The sequence below is a fragment of the Zingiber officinale genome, chromosome 2B (assembly GCF_018446385.1).
Source record: "Zingiber officinale cultivar Zhangliang chromosome 2B, Zo_v1.1, whole genome shotgun sequence".
NCBI lineage: Eukaryota > Viridiplantae > Streptophyta > Magnoliopsida > Zingiberales > Zingiberaceae > Zingiber > Zingiber officinale.
In genome coordinates, this window is record NC_055989.1 from 119,435,729 (window position 1) to 119,455,471 (window position 19,743).

Genomic DNA, 19,743 nt, shown 5'->3' on the forward strand with positions numbered 1-19,743 from the left:
AACAAGGATATGTTGGTCGCTATTGATTATATTTCCAATTGGGTCGAGGCTATCGCATGTCCATCATGGGATGCCAAGATAATGATCAAGTTGTTCAAAAAGGTCATTTTCCCTAGATTTGGAATTCCCCGAAAAGTGATTAGCGATGGAAGATCTCACTTTATTGAAAGGCAGTTCGGAAATTTACTCAAGAAATATGGAGTTAATCATAAGATAGCCACGTAGAAATATCAAATAGAAAGATCAAGAGTATTTTGAAGAAGACAATATTAACGTCCCATGAAGATTGCTCTCTTAAATTGGATGACGCCATGTGGGCATACCGAACCGCTTGTAAAACTCTCACTCCATTTCAGCTAATCTATGGGAAGCCTTGTCACCTGCCGATGGAATTGGAGCATAGAGCTTATTGGGCTATATTAAGCAGCTAAATTTTGATCTAAAGATAGCTTGAGAAAAAAAGAAATTTCAACTAAGTGAATTGAAGAAATCCAGAAAGATGCATACAAGCATGTCAAATCATATAAGGAAAGAATCAAGATATGACATGATAAGCATATCATGAGGAAAGAATTCAATACTCGGTGTTGTTATTCAATTCAAGACTTAAGCTCTTCTCCGGAAAATTGAAATCAAGGTGGTTAGGGCCTTCTAAGTACAGAAGATCATCCATACGGAGTCACCAGTATTTGGAGCAAAGCATCGAAGACTTTTAAGTGAACGACCAGAGATTGAAGAAGTATTTTTTGAACATGAAAATTGATAAAGGCGAAGCGCAAGACTTTCTTGAATCGTCTAACCCAGATTGAGGAGTGTTGGTTAGTATTCAGTCACTTAGTTACAGTTTGTTAGTTTAATAGTATTTGCCAGAATGCAACATATTATGTTTTGTTCATGTTGTTCATTTTTATTTTAAATTGAAGCACACATGCATAGCTTTGTCCTCTAAGCAAAATTTTGTTGTGTTTAGTCTTGACGATACCATGTGAATACACTTCCTTACTTTTGGTAATGCATATTCTTTTATCTTGTAGTAAGATTATAAAAGCGTTGTTGAGTTGATAATGGTTCACCAAATGTCTACTTGATAGTTTGACCATTTCACTTCCACTTATGGTTTGTTTCCAAAAAGTCAATTTAGTACGACATAGTCATGATTCATCCTGTCAGACTAGTACCTTAATGACCGTAGGTGACTCTCTCCCGACATTTTAGTTACTAGATTATGCTCGGATTTGTATCAACCCATTTGGAAATAAAATTCAAAACTCAATGTATATATATTTTAAAAAATAGCAAATTGAAAAGCAATAAAACATTTTGAGTGATAAAAATGAGATAAAAAAATAGTTATCATGGGTGGAAATGCTAAGGTGCTCATTTCAGACCGAGTTAGGTTACTAGGAAAACACCTATCAATTTCTCTCAATATCAAGTATACCTTTGAGACTTTATGTTGGGAAAAGGGGACGAACCTAGCATATGGCAGATAAGTACCTAATGCTAGAAACCTTGGGAACACAATGGAATGACAACTTGACTTAGCCTCAAAACTTTAGTAGCAAACTATGCACCGAGCACTTAAACTTTCTTGTTAGGCTTGGTGAAACTAATTGAATGTCTTCGCTTAATGATAATACTATTTGATAAGATTAGATAAACTTATTAAAGTTGGGAGATGATTATTCACATGTATTCTTGATATTGATGTTTGCTTGAGAGCAAGCAAAGGATTGATTTGGAGGATTTTATATGTGCATTTCATATAGGGTTTTTATCGTAGTTTGACACATCATATCCTATTTTATGTGCATCTATCTCATGTTTTCATCTATTCATGCTTTAATTTGATACTTTTCTAATTCAAAGAGCTGCTTTTGTTTATTTACTTTGATAGGGCGCGGAGAGGAGCGAAAACGGAATTCAAAGACCAATTCCTGAGTGCATTCCAGCTGCCATGACCGTGAACATCTAGCACGAACATGGCCATCCTAGAGTGGTCGTGCCTCATTTCCATATTCTTTCTAGAATCTGCCACGAGCAAGTTGTGCCAACCAGCACGATCGTGCCACCGCCCAAAAGCAACCACAGCGCCCGACATGGGTAGGTCGTGCCGGGCACCTAGAAATCAAGTATAAAAGGTGAATTGGAGCTCAAGCAGGGGATCTTGATAGGGAGTCGCCCAAGGGCCCCAAGAAGACTTCGGAGCGTAGATACGAGGGATTTTCAATGCCTTAACGCCCATATTTCAGATTGGAGAGCATCCGGAGACGATCCTACACATCGAAACTAAGCTTTTCTTCCCTTTTCTGAATTTGTCTTGATTGTAACTTGTTTGAATGATGATCTCTGGTTGTAACTCCGAGTTTATGGAAAAGACTTTTGATTCTAGGGTTAGGGATTAGCCCTTTGGATATATAAACACTATTTTGTTGAATCTATTGAATTTGAATGTTTCTTATTCAATGCAATGTGAGTTTATGGTCCAGGTCTACTATGAACACATGATCTTATGTCAAAAGCACAAGATTCGTATCCCATGAGGAGCGGGGATGAACCAAAAGAACTCAATTCCCCGACCCGTAGAAACCCGAGACGTGGAGAATTGCCTACAAAAGTAGATCGATATGCCACGAGAAGCAATAGGCTATCATAGATCTCTATAGATCAATTCCAATTCATCGCCATGCATTAAGATTTGGCAACTCAGGGATTGTAGGATCACGTGACAGAGATCTCCTTAAGAAAGCAATCCCTCGGCTTTGTCGTTTTCAAAAGTAGACGACGAATTGGACCGGATACGCCAATGTAGTCCCAAAAGTTCACATCATATATCATAGGATAATATACATACATAAATAACCACTATGGATAGGAAACCAAACATAAATTAGGTGTTTACAATCATGGTAGTAAAACCAAAATTCTAGAATCGTTTTTCCCATTGAATTCATTTATATCACTCTCCTTTCTCTTCTCTTATCTCACTCAATACTGTTTCCTCACCATATCTTCTGATTTTTCTCCTTAGATCTCTTGCTCTTGCACAACTCAAACCTCACGATTAGTCTAGACAATTGCATTTGTTTAATAGACTAGTACTAAGCACCAATCCCAGTGGATTCAATATTTTATTACTTGATACAACCGTACACTTGCGGTTTGCACCATATCAATATACATGTTACATGTTGAGTTATATGTTGATGCTTGTGCACCTCTTGTATGATACAACCATGCTACATATTGAGTTATATGTTGATACATGTACACTTTTTGTATGTTATCATCTAGAGACTATCTGATAATATGTATAGTTAAATTAGCCAACATTTATTAATGGTGACTAAGGTTAGTCACTCAAACTAATCGTTACTTGAGAATGACATAGTTAAATAAAATATGAACCAAAGTGAAATAACTATTGTTGTAAAAAGACTTAACAACAACTACTATAAGTGGCGAAAACAAATATTAAAAAGTGAATACTTGAAGCATAACCTTTAGTAGAGTATATGATCGTCATAGATAAGTTGTAGCATGGGTCGCCTAGTATTTGTATGCGTGAGGGCATTATATCATTGTTTATCATAGATGAGGGTTTTATCCTACATATCATACGACACTATTTATACTATGATGTGGCAAAAGGCAATTTGCTCGCCTCAGCGCCTCAGCGCCTCCGCCAACCGTCCCTAAGCCAACACAGAGGAGGTAAATCATTGGTGGCTACTAGTCATTAGTGCAGTGCCAAGACATGAGGGAAGGCATGTTCGGACGCGCGGAGTTTCAACCCCATGACCTAATGTGGCAACACCCCATGCCTTAAGCATCGCACCGCCTCTGAGAACCTAGCTCTAGTGATTCATTTCTTATTAAATTTACTATTGATTGATTTATTGGTAATGATTAAAAGGTGACAATTTAAAGGGGATTTATTTGTAATAAAAATATGGTAAAGAATTAAGTGAAATTACTTGAGATAATAAATTGTGATAATTATATGAAATGATGTATACTAAATGATTAAACAACTTGACTAGTGATATTAAATAGTGATAAATAAAGATGGATTTACTTGTGACAAACAAATGGTGATGAGTGAGTATAATAAAGAATAAATATTAGTACTATCCTAAAGAATCGCAATACTTATAATGAGTAAACTAAAGGTGTAAGCAGGATGGAATTACTTTAATATGAGTTTTGATTGTTGGTATTCCCTTTATCTCTTAATTTAAGATATCAAATTCTTGCACATCTTTTCTACACATCCCTCTTAACTACCTACTTTGAAAATTTGTGCTCATTTTCTAGAGTCTTTAGCTTCCAAGAACAAGTGTCATTACAGTAATCATGGCATCAATCATGTTTCCTTTCGTGATATAAATTTCAATTAGATTTTGTGTTGTATTTTGCTCTAACACTATTACAGATGATGCATGCACTGTGAGTGAAGCTTACTTTTAGGCAGGCCTAGCTTGAGTAGGGTGTGGCACATTTATTCTTGAGGAATGGAAAAGGCACATTGTAAGCATTTTGGCACAAAAGTTTAGTACTTATTATTGAAGGATGAAGAGATAAAACTAAATCCTTTGGGAATAGGGTAAAATGCAGGGATAGATACTACAACAAATGAAGAAAATAAATATTATGTAAATAAAATGAAGTGCTTCATAGTTCATAGAATCCTATATTGTGTATATCAATCACGAAATGCTATACCAACTTGAGAGATTACCAAACAAGACAAATATGAATAAACATTATACATAGGAACATAAAGGAGGGTGTTTCATCAAAATAAATAAATAAATAAAGGAGGGTGTAGGAAAATGATACCCCCAGCGTAGCTTTCTTCTCTTGTTGGGGATTAAACATGGAGCATTCTGATCCTGATGACATGGATGGAAAAAATTATTTTTGAATGGTTTTCTAACGAGAGCTACTAGAGAGAAGCAAAGTTCTTGATGTCATTTTTTTAAAAAAGGTGATTACAGTTAGAAAGATATGCTACATTTCTATTCTGATTCAAGAATTCAACTGCAATTATGCATGGGAAAAGGTATAGGAAGCATAATGTCTTCTTGGTCATAACTATACTTTGCTCTCTGAATTATAAGGAAATGAGTATAATCAAATAAGTAAACAGGGCCTCTTTTAAATCTTATTTGTCCATACCAAACATGCCTTTAGATCGAATACAGGAATCTTCGAACTCCCGTCGGAATTACATGCTGCAGGACTTGTAGTATACTTGAAATCAATATCCTCCGCACATGTGCTTACGCTCCTTTGTGCGATTTCTGATGGAAGGAAAGCATGAGTCAACAGTCAGATAATGTTAGAAGAAAAACAAAGAAGAAAAAAGCACCATTCGATTTTGGGTTCCCCTTTGCTTTTTCCTTGAGTTTCAAACGCTTCCTGTGCAGATCCTGTCATACGATATTTTCCAATCGAGAGAGAGAGAGAGAGATCTAAATGGGATTAACATTGGAGCCTCCGACCCAAACGATGAAGAGGATCAGAATACCTTGAGCTTGTCGAGTTGTGCTTGGGTAACCTTAGAAGGCTTGAAGTTGGGTTGGAAGAGAAGTGTCGATGCTAAGGCGGTCTCCCTCCTCGCATCCTCCGCCTCCTTCCTCGCATCCTCGCCATCCGCCATGCCGCCGGACAAGACGGAAAGCTGATAAAGCATCACACGACTTTTTGTCCATCTGAAAAAAAAAACACTTTTCCCTTTTTGACCCTCAAAATTCCAATAGATTACGTTTTGCCTCCCGTTTGTTTTTATAATGGTTAATAAACAATCTTTGGGTACCATATGGCACATGGAAATCTAAAAAAAAATGAGCAAAAATCAAAAGTGCATTTTTTTTTTTCAAATCACGGACATGGAGTTTGATTTTTCTTTTCAAAGAGCATTTTACCCTATGCGGTGCGATACCTAAGATATGGAATATTGTCACATGAAATTTTAGTGGCGACGTTGGAGTGAGTGAATCATCTTGGGGTGAGCGAATCATCTTTTACCACATATACAATTACTCAATTATCCTCTAGTATTGTTTAGTATTATTTTTATTATTATCTCACACCAAAATTCTAAATCAGTCGGGCGCATTGTAACAAATACAATTTTATAGCTGCTACATATGTTGTAGCAGTTATGATTTACAGTTGGTATAATATTGTGGTAAAAGATGAATACGATCACAACAGTTGGTATAACATGAATATTATGTGAATAGGTCAAATCTGCATTGTAATAACTACAGTTTTATAGTTGTTACAATATTAATGGTAAATGAACCAGATTAAATCCATGTTGTAGCATCTCTAAGAAGGATTTAGTGAACGTTCGATGTCTCTCATGCTCTAGTACTCTCGTGTTTTCTATATTTCAACACGCTATAACCTCGTGCTTCAATTATGATCAACAACATCTAGCGTAACTTTTCATTATTTTGTGTGTTGCCATATTTGTTTTAAATTATGTTTAGTTTTTACATTTTTTTCTGTAAAATTTATCCACCTTTCCAGAGATTTTTTGGAAAGGAGAAATTAAAAAATAAGAATCATTATATTTTAATTATCTTATGTGTCAATTTATACTAGTTAACTGCAACCATTCTTACATATTTATATTATCTTATCTTACATGATTAAATATGTGTTAATTAAATTATTTTTGTTGTGCTATTTTGTATATTTAATAATTTTTTAAGTTATTTTGACAGATAAATTATAATTTTTATGATCAAAGTTAAATTTTACTAGTAATTTTTAATATTTTATTGGTCAAATTAAATTGATAAAATATTCATTGGTTATACTTATTATTAATTATTTTTTAAAAAAATATTTTGGATTTATATAATAAAGATTAATTTATTAAGAAATTATTAATCCCTTCCATATTATATATTTAAAATACTACTATATTAATCTACAAATTTATTTACAATATAAAATAATTATTTAAAATTTTTCAAAAAAAAAGTTATTTTAAATTTATACGTATCTAAGATTTTTATAGAATCATAAATCTATATATTTTTAAAAAGAGAATATTTAACAAAAATTATTAACTATATAATTTGTTCCTATTCTTTTCTCCCTCCTAGTTTTTTCACAGTCGCATTTTTTTTTCAGTCACATCCCAGCTTTCATTTTTAAAATAACTTTTTACTAGATCATATAAATATGATTTCAAAATTATTAAATCACGTAAGATAATTTATAAATGATTAAATTATATATTTATTTTCATTTTTATCACTGCTACTGTTCTAGTTGGGTTGATTTTTTATTAGTTGAATCGATTTTTTTAGCTGATTTTGATTTATTCATATTCAAAAAATTACTGTTCTCAATATATTGGGTCAAATTAATGTTTGATATCATTTTTACAATCAGTAGAACTAGACAAACAGATAATAACTGGTTTCATATTATTCCGATGTTTCTATGTCCATCAATCAATTTTGGTCAAAATCGGCTGATGGACCTAGAGAGCTCAGAATGATATGAAACTAGTTCCTATAAATTTGTCTAGTTCTATTAATTAACAATGTTATCAAATATTAATTTAACCAGATATATTGAGAGTAGTGATTTTTTTTAATATAAATGTGTCTGAAAAACTAATTCGTATTCAAAAAATCATTGCTCTGAATATATTAAGTCAAATTGATATTTGAAGGCATGAATATAATCATAAGAACTCGACAAACTCATAGGATATGGTTTCCCATCATTTCGACTCTCCAAGTTCATCAACCAATTTTGACCGAACTCTTTAGCTTCATTAGAAAAAATCGGTTGATGGACCTAGAGTACTTAAAATGACGTGAAACTAAGTCTTATGAGTTTGTCTAGTTTGTTGGCTCCGGTGCAACCGGCAAGAGGAATTGAATTGCCTGAAATTACAAATATACCATTCTCACAACTGTTGGCTTTAACTAATAAACACTTGCTAGAAAAATAGAAATTAATTGCATAAAAGTAAACGAGGCTACCTAATTTACTCGGTTTACGACTAGAGAGGTTGCTAATCCAAGATGAATGACATGCACTATTAGAACTCCTTCTTTGAGCAAATTCTTAGAGGTGGAGAAGTCTCGTACAATAACTTTGTAGCTGAAAAAGGAAAACAGTAAACAAAAGATTCAAATACAAGTGTTGTATTGAATGAAGAAGACCAGGGTTCTATTTATTGCCCACTGATCGAAACTAGTCATTTGGTGAAATGATATCATCGGGTGCCTGGACCCTCTTTGGGTGTCAATAGCTGGGCAAACTCTATCTCAAGGTAGCAGCTTCGCAATAGCTGGATGATAGAGTTTTTTTTATATCCGAGCGCCTAGACCATGTCCAGGAGCCCGAACCGTTGCTGACTTGGACCCAGAGGTGATCCACAACAATAGTTCTGTGACAAAGTGCCTATTAGGTGTCTTGGTGGTCCGAGCGCCTAAACTAGGTGGTCTGGTGCCCGAACGATCTGAGCGCCTGGACTATCCGAGTGCCCGGACAATTCAGGCGCTCGGACGATTCGTGCACCTACACTATCCAAGCGCTCGGACTATTTGGTCTAGGCGCTCGGACTATCTGTTCCAGGCATCGGGATCAGTCAGCCACATACTGACTGTCTGATGGCTTCTTTGATCACTGGCTTCGTCTCTGGTCACTTCAGTGATCCTCCGGCCTTCCAAAGTTGAGCTCACTCAAACTCAACTCTGGCCTTCTCTTCTAGCAGTCTTTCGTTCTGGCTTCTCGTCCTTCGGAAGCACCGCACACATCCTTCTAGCTCCACCGGTGTGTTAGGACCAAAAGTAGCTAGGGGGGTGAATAGCTCGTCGCGTGCCCGGTGTTCGGCGTTGCTTGTTTCTTCAAGGATGCGCAGCGGAAATACAAAGAAACAAATACAAACACGCTAACACTTGGATTTTACTTGGTATCCACCTCCAAGGGAGGTGACTAATCCAAGGATCCACACAACGCACGCACCCTCCACTAATGAAACTCTCCTTTATAGTAACTACCAAGGGTGGAGAAGCCCTACAAGACTCAATACAAGAAGAAGAAAGGGTAGTAAAGAAATACAAGCTTACAAGCTTACAATGAGTGCACAAACCCTAATCCTAGTTTCTTCTTCTTGCTTTGATCCGCCTCTTGACTTGGAAGAGCCTCCAAGAACCTTCAAGAACTGGCGATCTCGAGCTTGAGAAGAGCTATGGAGGAGCTGGTGAAGATCTGAAATGAATCTGTGAAGTGATGCCGAAGACAACGCTCGCCTGCGGCTCAAATACGACGCAACGGTCAGATCCCAATCGATTCGATTATTCCCAATCGATCGGGGAGGCTTTGGATCGATCCACGGATCGATCCAGAGCGCCTCTGTGCTCTGGAAAAACGCCTGGATCGATCCACGGATCGATCTATCGCTTATCGCGCGAAGCAGCAGCGTCCCAATCGATCCACTGATCGATCCAGAGGCTTTCTGTTCGTTGGGAAAGGTCTGGATCGATCCACTGATCGATCCAGAGCCTGGTTTTTGCCCAAAACCAGTCCCAAACCTCCCAAACCAACATCCGATCAACCTTAACCTGTTGGTACGTCATGCCTAGCATCTAGTCACTCCCTTGACCTGCTAGGACTCCCTCACCAAGTGTCCGGTCAATCCCTTTGACCCACTTGGACTTTTCTTTCATGCCAAGTATCCGGTCACTCTCTTGACCTACTTGGACTTTCACCTAGCTTCACTCACTAGGGTTTTCAATCTGCCTAGCTTCACTCACTAGGTCTTTCACCTAGCTTCACTCACCAGGACTTTCCTTCTGCCTGGCTTCACTCACCAGGACTTCCAATCTGCCTAGCTTCACTCACTAGGTCTTTCACCTGGCTTCACTCACCAGGACTTTCATACTGCCTAGCTTCACTCACTAGGTCTTTCACCTGACTTCACTCACCAGGATTTTCATACTGCCTAGCTTCACTCACTAGGTCTTTCACCTGGTTTCACTCACCAGGATTTTCTTTCTGCCTGGCTTCACTCACCAGGACTTTCACAGTCAAGTATCCGGTCAACCTTGACCTACTTGACTCTTCTGCAATCAACCTTTCATTGTCAAACATCGAAATCCAAACCAAGACTCAAGCTTGGTCAACCAGGTCAACCTTGACCTAAGGGATATTGCACCAACAATCTCCCCCTTTTTGATGTTTGACAATACAACAATAACACTTACAATACCACATGTAAGTTAGGTTAATCCCATAGTCTCCTTCTTCATGCCACTAGGTAATGAACACATAAGTTGAGCTCTTCATTCTCCCCCTAAGAGGGCAAACTCCCTCTAGGTAATGACAGCCTAACTTACCCCCTTTCATAAGTCCTTTCATTCTCCCCCTATTGGTACACATCAACCCATGCCCCATTCTTGGGCACACATCAACAAATCCACTTGTTGAAAACTCTCCCCCTGAAGAGTTGCTCATCGTTGTTCACAACTTTACTCATTGTGATCAACACGATAATGAAGGTTCCATACCCTTCATTATCACCAATGCTCACCCTTGAGCATTAACAAAGTCCAATGACCTAAATGAAGGTCCCATACCCTTCATTTATCCTTAACCCTACATTTCTTCCTCAATGTAGGCAAATGCCCATCCTTGAGCATTATCCACTGAAACCAGTTGAACAATGAGGTTATCCACTCCCCATTTAAGTTTAAACGCGCAACCTTGAGCTTTTTCAAACAGAAGGTTAACCACCTTCCAAGGTTCATGAAAAATAATTTTCATGTCTTTAAAGAGTACCTCCCCCTAAAGACATGGTGGTAACTTTTGTCATTGCACCAACAATGACCTGGAATCCCTAAAACTTTAGGAAACCCAATTATAGAAGTTTTGAGGTTCAAATATTCAAAATCTGAAACAAACCTCAACCTAAACTTCAACTTAGCCTTCCTTAACCAATCCATCCTTGTTTTCACATGAAAACACCATTTTTATGTATACAAATATATTTTTAGGGGTTTGGAAAGGTTACCTAGACTAAAATAGGTTTAAAGATGCTGAAATTAAGCTTTCCTAGCCAAAATCAGCAACTTGGATCGATTGGAGTTGGGTTCCACTCGATTGAATCTTTCTGAATCGATCCACTGATCGATTCAGACTTCCTGGATCGATCGGCTGATCGATCCAGCGAGCTTCTGCTCGCGGGAGACTTGCCTTCTAAATCAATCCACGGATCGATTCAGGCACTCCAATCAATCCATGGATCGATCGGAGCTCTGATAGTTGCTGAATTTCAAAATCAGCCAACTTCAGAAACCCCTAGAAAATTCTACAAAAATCCAAAAATCATGAAATTTCGTGTAGGCATTATTTAGGGCATATACTATCAAGAAAAAATAGTTTTCTATGAAAATACTTCATATTTTCAAAGATTGATACAAACTTGAAAACTTGCAAAAACTTTAGTGTTTTCTTCAAGTTTGTGTCTAACTATTCAATGATGATTACTATCAAAAGATAGCCTTCACCAAGGTTTTCCAAAATCATTTTGAAAACATTTTCAAACCAATATCCCACCATGTTCCTTGGGCTTAATGCACATGACTTGTACATTAGCTTTCCCAATGATGGGAAAACACATAACTATGTGTTTTGATGAGCTTAAAACTCAAAAGAATGCACTAAATCAACATATTGAGTTTTGTTCATCATCCTAACATCTCACTTGTATCTAATATGCACTAAAACACATACAAGTCATCTTATAGGTCATTGTGAGATGTGAGATTTTGGTTTTTGCCCTATTCTAGGGATCATGCATATCTATCTAGGCATTTTGAGTGGTAAACATCCACCAAGGATGTTACTTGTTGATTCACTTGTTAAACAAATGCCACTTGTTTAACTAATGACATTTGTCCTTAAATTTAAGAAATAAAACATAATGCATGATTGATGTTATGACATACATCAAAATGCAATAGCTTTCAAAAGAAAGTTCCTATACTACATGATGTATGTATGACATGGCATGGTATTTTTGTATTTTTCATGATAAGTCATGAATGTAAAATACAAATAAAATATGATGTCATGGCATATTATGGGCAAACAATCATGGCAAGATTTAGCATAAATAAAATATACCTAGATTACCTACCTAAGTATCCTTAACCATTTAGCTAAACTCTAAATATACCACTTGTTTTAACAAAAAAAAAAAAACCTAGATTGCCCTAAATGCTTCACAGAAATGCCAAAACCTAAATTGACATTTCTATTTCTCTTGATTTGTTTATGCCACTTAAAAATTAAGCATATCCTCAAATGTTGGCATATTCCATTTTTCCTCAAGAGTAATTACTAAGAAAATACCAAAATCCCAACTTGGTATTTCTTATATTTTTCCAATTTTGTGCCAATTAAGATAGAATCAATCTTTCCACCATTAGGCACATTTTACTCTTTCAAGGAGTAAGCAATAATTCCATTCCATTTTCAAAGGTTAACAAAAACCTTGAAAATGCTCCTTGAGTGTCAATTTCCTCAAAGTTGGGTTAACTACCCTTCTAATCGGAGTTGACACTCTCTAACCCATCTATGGGATAGAGAAAATGCTCTTAGGAACCCAAAACCTATTGGTGCTCCTTGGATGCTCTAGGTATTCACTAGGGATAACTTCCCTAGATACCTTCCTAGTGACCTTGTTTGGCTTCTTAGAAGTCTTGGTCACTTTTTCTAGGTCAACTCTAGGGATTGCTTCCCTTGTAACCTTCTTTGTGACTTTCTTAGACTTCTTAGAAGTCTTAGTCACATTTGTTGCAAAAATACTCTTAGGGATAACTTCCCTTGTATTTTTGGCTTGACCACTAGACCTAGGGTTGGTTCCATAACTATATGGAACCCTATGGTAAGAGATTACATCCTTCTTAGCCTTTGGTTTGTATCCCAAACCCCTATGGCCATTAGATGACCTTTGTGCTCCTAGACCTAGGCTATTCTCATTTTGCCCTTTTAGGATATTTTCCATCCTTTTTAGGGTCTTTTCCATTTTATCAAGCCTTGATCTCAAGACTTGATTTTCTATCACTAAGTCCTTAGTTTTTGGTTTTCCATTAAATTTATGAGCATTTTTATTTCTAGGCTTGTAGCTAAGGTCCTTAGTGTGATTGCCTAGATTTTTATCTACCTTCCTAATCCTAGGTGTGGCAGTTTTAGCATGGTAAGCTACATTATTTTCCTTAATTTTACCATGCTCTCTATTCTTATGGTAAATTACATTAAAATGATAAAAATTAGAACTATCATGCTTTTTACCATAATGTAAAGGGGTAGGCTCAATAAATGTTACCTTCTTCTTTACCTTGGAGGCTCCCCCTTGACTAATGCCTCCTTGAGCCTTGACCATCTTCTTCCCCTTGGGGCATTGACTTCGGTAATGCCCCTTTTGATTGCACAAGAAGCACACAATGTGCTCCTTACTCTTCTTTGTTCCGGGGATGGTCTCCTTGGGCTTCTCCTTGCTCTTTTGTGCCACTTGGCCCTTCTTCTTGGCCAATTTAGGGCATTTACTTTTGTAATGCCCATGTTCCCTACATTCAAAGCATATAATATGATTTTTATTATTAATTAAAATGTTTATACCTTTTTGTGTAGGGATGACACTTTCTCCTTTGGATCCGGAGGTAGAAACTTCCTCTTGATCCGAAGGTGATATTCCTCCATTTGATTTTGCTTAACTTGTGGAGGTGGAAGCTTCTTCATCCTCTTCTTCTCTTGACCCGGATGTGGAGGATTCTTCTTGCTCTTGTTCCGGTGTCAATGAAGATTGCTCCTCCTCAATCCTAGAGGTGGAGGCTTCACCTTCTTCTTCATCTTCATCCTCTTGTACATGAAACAAGGAATATACTCCTTCCTTGCTCTTTTGATTGCTCTCCTTTGAGGATGAAGCTTCTTGGACCTCCTCTTCGGAGGTTGAGCATCTCTCAACCTCGGAGTCCTCCTCTTCTTGGTTTTGATCCATTGAGTCGCCCTCTTTGGATTCTCCTTGATTTGGTATAGTGGAGGGGATCTCATGAATCCTTGCCAATTTGCTCCAAAGCTCCTTGGCATCTTCAAACTCTCCAATTTGCTCCAAGATGTTGCTTGGCAATAAATTGACCAAAAGCTTGGTCACTTTGTCATTTGCCTCACATCTTTGGAGTTGCTCCTTACTCCATTTGCTTTTCTTGAGAGCTTTGCCCTTGGAGTTTGTTGGAGCTTTGAAGCCTTCCATTAGAGTAAACCATTGCTCTATCTCCATCATAAGAAAATTTTTGATTCTTGATTTCCAAGAATCGAAGCTTGTGGATGTGTACGGTGGAGCCACCCTTGTGTCAAATCCAAGTCCATCTTGGAATTGCATCTTGAAGTTGAGCTTCTTGAATTCTTTGACTTTGATGAATTTGCTCCAACTTCTTCACCCTCTAGCTTTGCTTGTTTTGTTTGCCCCTTCCGGAGATGATTCCGGTGAAGAGCGGCCTTGCTCTGATACCACTTGTTAGGACCAAAAGTAGCTAGAGGGGGGGTGAATAGCTCGTCGCGTGCCCGGTGTTCGGCGTTGCTTGTTTCTTCAAGGATGCGCAGCGGAAATACAAAGAAACAAATACAAACACGCTAACACTTGGATTTTACTTGGTATCCACCTCCAAGGGAGGTGACTAATCCAAGGATCCACACAACGCACGCACCCTCCACTAATGAAACTCTCCTTTATGGTAACTACCAAGGGCGGAGAAGCCCTACAAGACTTAATACAAGAAGAAGAAAGGGTAGTAAAGAAATACAAGCTTACAAGCTTACAAGCTTACAAGCTTACAATGAGTGCACAAACCCTAACCCTAGTTTCTTCTTCTTGCTTTGATCCGCCTCTTGACTTGGAAGAGCCTCCAAGAACCTTCAAGAACTGGCGATCTCGAGCTTGAGAAGAGCTGTGGAGGAGCTGGTGAAGATCTGAAATGAATCTGTGAAGTGATGTCGAAGACAACGCTCGCCTGCGGCTTAAATACGACGCAACGGTCGGATCCCAATCGATTCGATTATTCCCAATCGATCGGGGAGGCTTTGGATCGATCCACGGATCGATCCAGAGCGCCTCTGTGCTCTGGAAAAACGCCTGGATCGATCCACGGATCGATCCAGCGCTTATCGCGCGAAGCAGCAGCGTCCCAATCGATCCACTGATCGATTGGGACCTCTGGATCGATCCACTGATCGATCCAGAGGCTTTCTGTTCGCTGGGAAAGGTCTGGATCGATCCACTGATCGATCCAGAGCTTGGTTTTTGCCCAAAACCAAGTCCGAAACCTCCCAAACCAATATCCGATCAACCTTAACCTGTTGGTACGTCATGCCTAGCATCTAGTCACTCCCTTGACCTGCTAGGACTCCCTCACCAAGTGTCCGGTCAATCCCTTTGACCCACTTGGACTTTTCTTTCATGCCAAGTATCCGGTCACTCTCTTGACCTACTTGGACTTTCACCTAGCTTCACTCACTAGGGTTTTCAATCTGCCTAGCTTCACTCACTAGGTCTTTCATCTGGCTTCACTCACTAGGACTTTCCTTCTGCCTGGCTTCACTCACCAGGACTTCCAATCTGCCTAGCTTCACTCACTAGGTCTTTCACCTGGCTTCACTCACCAGGACTTTTATACTGCCTAGCTTCACTCACTAGGTCTTTCACCTGGCTTCACTCACCAGGATTTTAATACTACCTAGCTTCACTCACTAGGTCTTTCACCGGGTTTCACTCATCAGGATTTTCTTTCTGCCTGGCTTCACTCACCAGGACTTTCACAGTCAAGTATCCGGTCAACCTTGACCTACTTGACTCTTCTGCAATCAACCTTTCATTGTCAAACATCGAAATCCAAACCAAGACTCAAGCTTGGTCAACCAGGTCAACCTTGACCTAAGGGATATTGCACCAACACGGTGTACTCTTATGTAGCTTCTCATCTCTCAGATGCATTGAGCTCGTTGACTCGATTATGGTGTCATTCTTCTCGTCCGCTACGTCTTCCACTTGACTTTTTATATTCCTAAGCTCTTGCATACTTAGACACACATATCAAATACACAGAACTTAACTTGACTTGGTTGATCACATCAAAATGAACACGGGGTATTTACAATCTCCGTCTTTTTGATATGATCAACCCAAGTTAAGTTAGGATTTAAACTAAGACAGTAAAGTGAAATAACTATGTTAAATTAATTGCAATACATAAATATGCAAAATTTAAATGCAATGCAAATAAATTGGGAAAAAATTATTTCTTCCCCTAGACTTAATCTATTATTTCTCCCCTTTGATCACATTAAAAATAGAGATAAAAATTTAAGAAAAAATTCTAAGGGTTAAAAAAATAGTGACTAACACTTAGAAAAATTGTGCGAATTATTTTTCAAAAATCTAAATTTTCATTATTTAAAACTAGTTTTAGAAAATATAATTTTAAATTTATTTTTATTTTAAAAAAAAACAAAAAAAATATATCTTGTCAAGATAAAGTTTTCACAAGAAAATAACATTAATATTAGCAAAAAAAATATTTATTTTATGCAGAAGCATGTATTTATAAAGGAAAATATTTAAAAATATATATATTTTAAGCTCGAAAAATCTTGTAACTTTTTCTTAATATATAAAATAGAAAGTTTACCTATAGAAAAATTAAATTTTAAAAAATTGACTTTTTGAGAATTTTTAATATTAAAATTAATATTTTGACAAAAAAAATAGTAGAAAATTAATTAACGGAAAAGGTTTTTGATATTATTTATTCTAACAAAGAATTTACTGTCTTATTACTAAAAAAATTTTGAACAAAAAATACTAGCATTAAGTTTGTACAAAAAAATATTTTTCTAAGTAAAGCAATTTTAATTTAGTAAATTAATTAAATTTAAAAGGAATTTAAACTAGACATGATTTTGGAACCCAATATATGTTCCTACCTATCGGATTAACTGGATATTTTCTAGGAATAAATTTTATGAAACTTTGCAATTTGACCCTTATGGTATCTAAAATACCAATTAAGCCTACCATGATTTTTAAAATTTGAATTTTGCAAAGAACTTGTGTTTAAACATGCATCATTATTTTTGAATAACTATATTTCTTCTTTTAATTTTTTTAATTTTAAATTTGTCGAAATTTTTTAATCGACGGGATTTCGCTAAAGTTACTTTTAATTCTATATTTTTCTTTTTTAATTTTTCATTTTCTATTTCTAATTGACAAGAACTTTTAGAAATTATTTTAATAAAATTATATAATTTATTAGGAGATAGAGATCGTACCTTACTTACCTTATCGATCTTGTTATCCGATGCTCCCCCTGCATAGCTGCTTCTTTCTAATGTGGCTCCCCCTTTGTCGATGCTGTCGATACTCATTTTGGATGAGCTTGATTCGTCGTTTACTTCTTGGTGACTTGCCATAAGTGCAAGTCTGACGTAAGCTTCAATCTTTGACTTTGATGACAATGTTTCGTCCCATATCATCTTTAGGTTCTTGTGCTTCGTCCGGGGTGATCTTTTGTTCTTGTCCTTCTTCTTCATTTTTAGGCAGTTGTCCTTGATATGCCCTTTTTCTTAGCCTATGACTTGTTAAACTTGTTAGGCTTAAGGAATTTACCAAACTTTATTACCATAAAAGCAGCTTCGTCTTCGTCGAGTGATGTGTTTGAATCTGGTTCTCCTTTCTGGTTAGCCTTCAGTGCTAGGTTATCAGTTGTCTTTTCTTTTTTATTTCTTAAGCATGCACATCTCTATTCGTGAAGTTTAAAAGTAGAAAATAAGTTTTCTAATGTACTAACCTCGAGGTCCTTAGAGATGTAAAACGAGTCAACTATGGATGTCCACATAGGTGATCTAGGAAATGCATTTAAAGGGTACATTAATGAATCCTAGTTTGCTACCATTTCACCAAAATTTACGAGTCCACTGATCAGCTCCTTGATCCTTGAGTGTAGATGAGCGACTATTTCACCTTCTTCCATTAGGAGGTTGCTGATATGGTTTTGAAGCAAATCTTGTCTTGAGAGTTTCGCCTCCAAGGTCCCTTCGTGTAGCTCCAGGAACTTCTTCCAGAGCTCTTTGGATAACTTGTAGGCTCTGATCTGGTTGATTTCTTGTGGTAGTAAAATGCTCGGTAGATGGAATTCTACTTTACAATTTACCACGAAGTCAGCTTGCTCCCTTTTTGTCTATAGGTATTCTTCTTTATCGGCTCCTTGCTGATCTTTAGGTGTTATAAAACTATATTTCATTATTAATAATAAATTAAAATCTATTTTGAAAAATACCTTTCTTTTTCTATGTCACGAACTCCCCCTCGAAGCGAGTATAAGCATGATCCGATCATTTCTTGTGTTCTTCGATTAGGAGTTAGTCCTTCTGAAGCATCCTCGCTCTATAACCACTTGTTGGTCCCGATGCAACCGACAAGAGGGGGTGAATTGCCTGAAATTACAAATATACTCTTCTCATAACTTTTGGCTTTGACTAATAAACACTTGTTAGAAAAATAGAAATTAATAGCATAAAAGTAAACGAGGCACCAGATTTACTTGATTTGCAACTGGGGAGGTTGCTAATTCAAGATGAATGATGTGCACTATCAAAACTCCTTCTTCGAGCAAATTCTCGGAGGCAAAGAAGCCCTGTACAATGACTTTACAGCTTAGAAAATGAAAACAGTAAACAAAAGATTTGAATACAAGTGTTGTGTTGAATGAAGAAGACCAAGGCTCTATTTATAGCCCATTGGTCGAAACTAGCCATTTGCTGACGTGGCATCTCCTGGCACCTAGACCCTCTCCCGGCACCTCTAGCTGGGCAAACTCTATCTACACATAACGGCTTCGCAATGGCTAGACAATAGAGTCTTTTCATGTTTGGGCGCTCAGACCATTGCTGACGTGGACCCCGAAGGTGATCCACTGCAACGATTCTGCGACGAGGCGCCTGTTAGGCACCTTGCTGGTCCGAGGGGCCGGGTTAGGTGGTCCAAGTGCCCGGACAATCTGGGCACTCAGACTATCTGGTTCGAACGTCGGGATATATAAGCCACATGTTGATCATCTGGTGTCTTCTCTGATCACTGGATTCGTCTCCGACCACTAGTTTCATCTCCGATCACTTGGGTGATCCTTTGGCCTTCCAGAATTGAGTTCACCTGAACCCAACTCCGGCCTTCTCCTCGAGGAGTCTTCTACTCTGACTTCTTGTCCCTCGGAAGCACCACACGCATCCTTCTCGCTCCACCGGTGCACTCTTCCACAACTTTTTATCCCTTGGATGCACCGAGCCCGTTGACTCGATTCTCGTGCCATCCTTTTGTTCGCTGCATCTTTCGCTCGACTTCTTATATTCCTAAACTCCTGCACACTTAGACACAAGGATCAATTACACAGGACCTAACTTTACTTGGTTGATCATATCAAAACTAACACGAAGTACTTACATAGTTTTTTTTATTATATTCATACCATCAAATATCAATTTGATTTAATATATTGAAAGCAGTGATTTTTTAAACACGAATGTATCTAAAAAATCTAATTCATATTTAAAAAATCACTTCTTTTAATATATTAGGTAAAATTAATTTTTGATGGAATTTGTACAATCAAGAAAATAATACAAACATATAGAAACTGGTTTCAT

The 19,743-nt window shown here is 37.3% G+C and overlaps 1 protein-coding gene across 6 annotated transcripts in view; it reads right to left on the reverse strand.

The window, feature by feature from the left end:
- The window catches only part of LOC122046936, a 30,284-nt gene extending 24,569 nt beyond the window's left edge, over positions 1-5,715 (reverse strand). For 5 of the 6 annotated variants that reach the window (XR_006130436.1, XR_006130437.1, XM_042607895.1 and 2 more), the window contains exons 1-4: positions 5,534-5,712; positions 5,375-5,435; positions 5,182-5,306; positions 4,843-4,895 (exon numbers count right to left, since the gene is read on the reverse strand). Coding sequence is in view for 4 of the 6 variants with exons in the window: in XM_042607895.1 (XP_042463829.1) it covers positions 4,843-4,895; positions 5,182-5,306; positions 5,375-5,435; positions 5,534-5,698 (404 nt within the window). In the remaining 2 variants the exon portion in view is untranslated. Of the gene's footprint in view, positions 1-4,842; positions 4,896-5,181; positions 5,307-5,374; positions 5,436-5,533 lie in introns of all 6 variants that reach the window. The other variant, XM_042607896.1, reaches the window with a different exon arrangement.
- Positions 5,716-19,743: the final 14,028 nt, after the last annotated feature.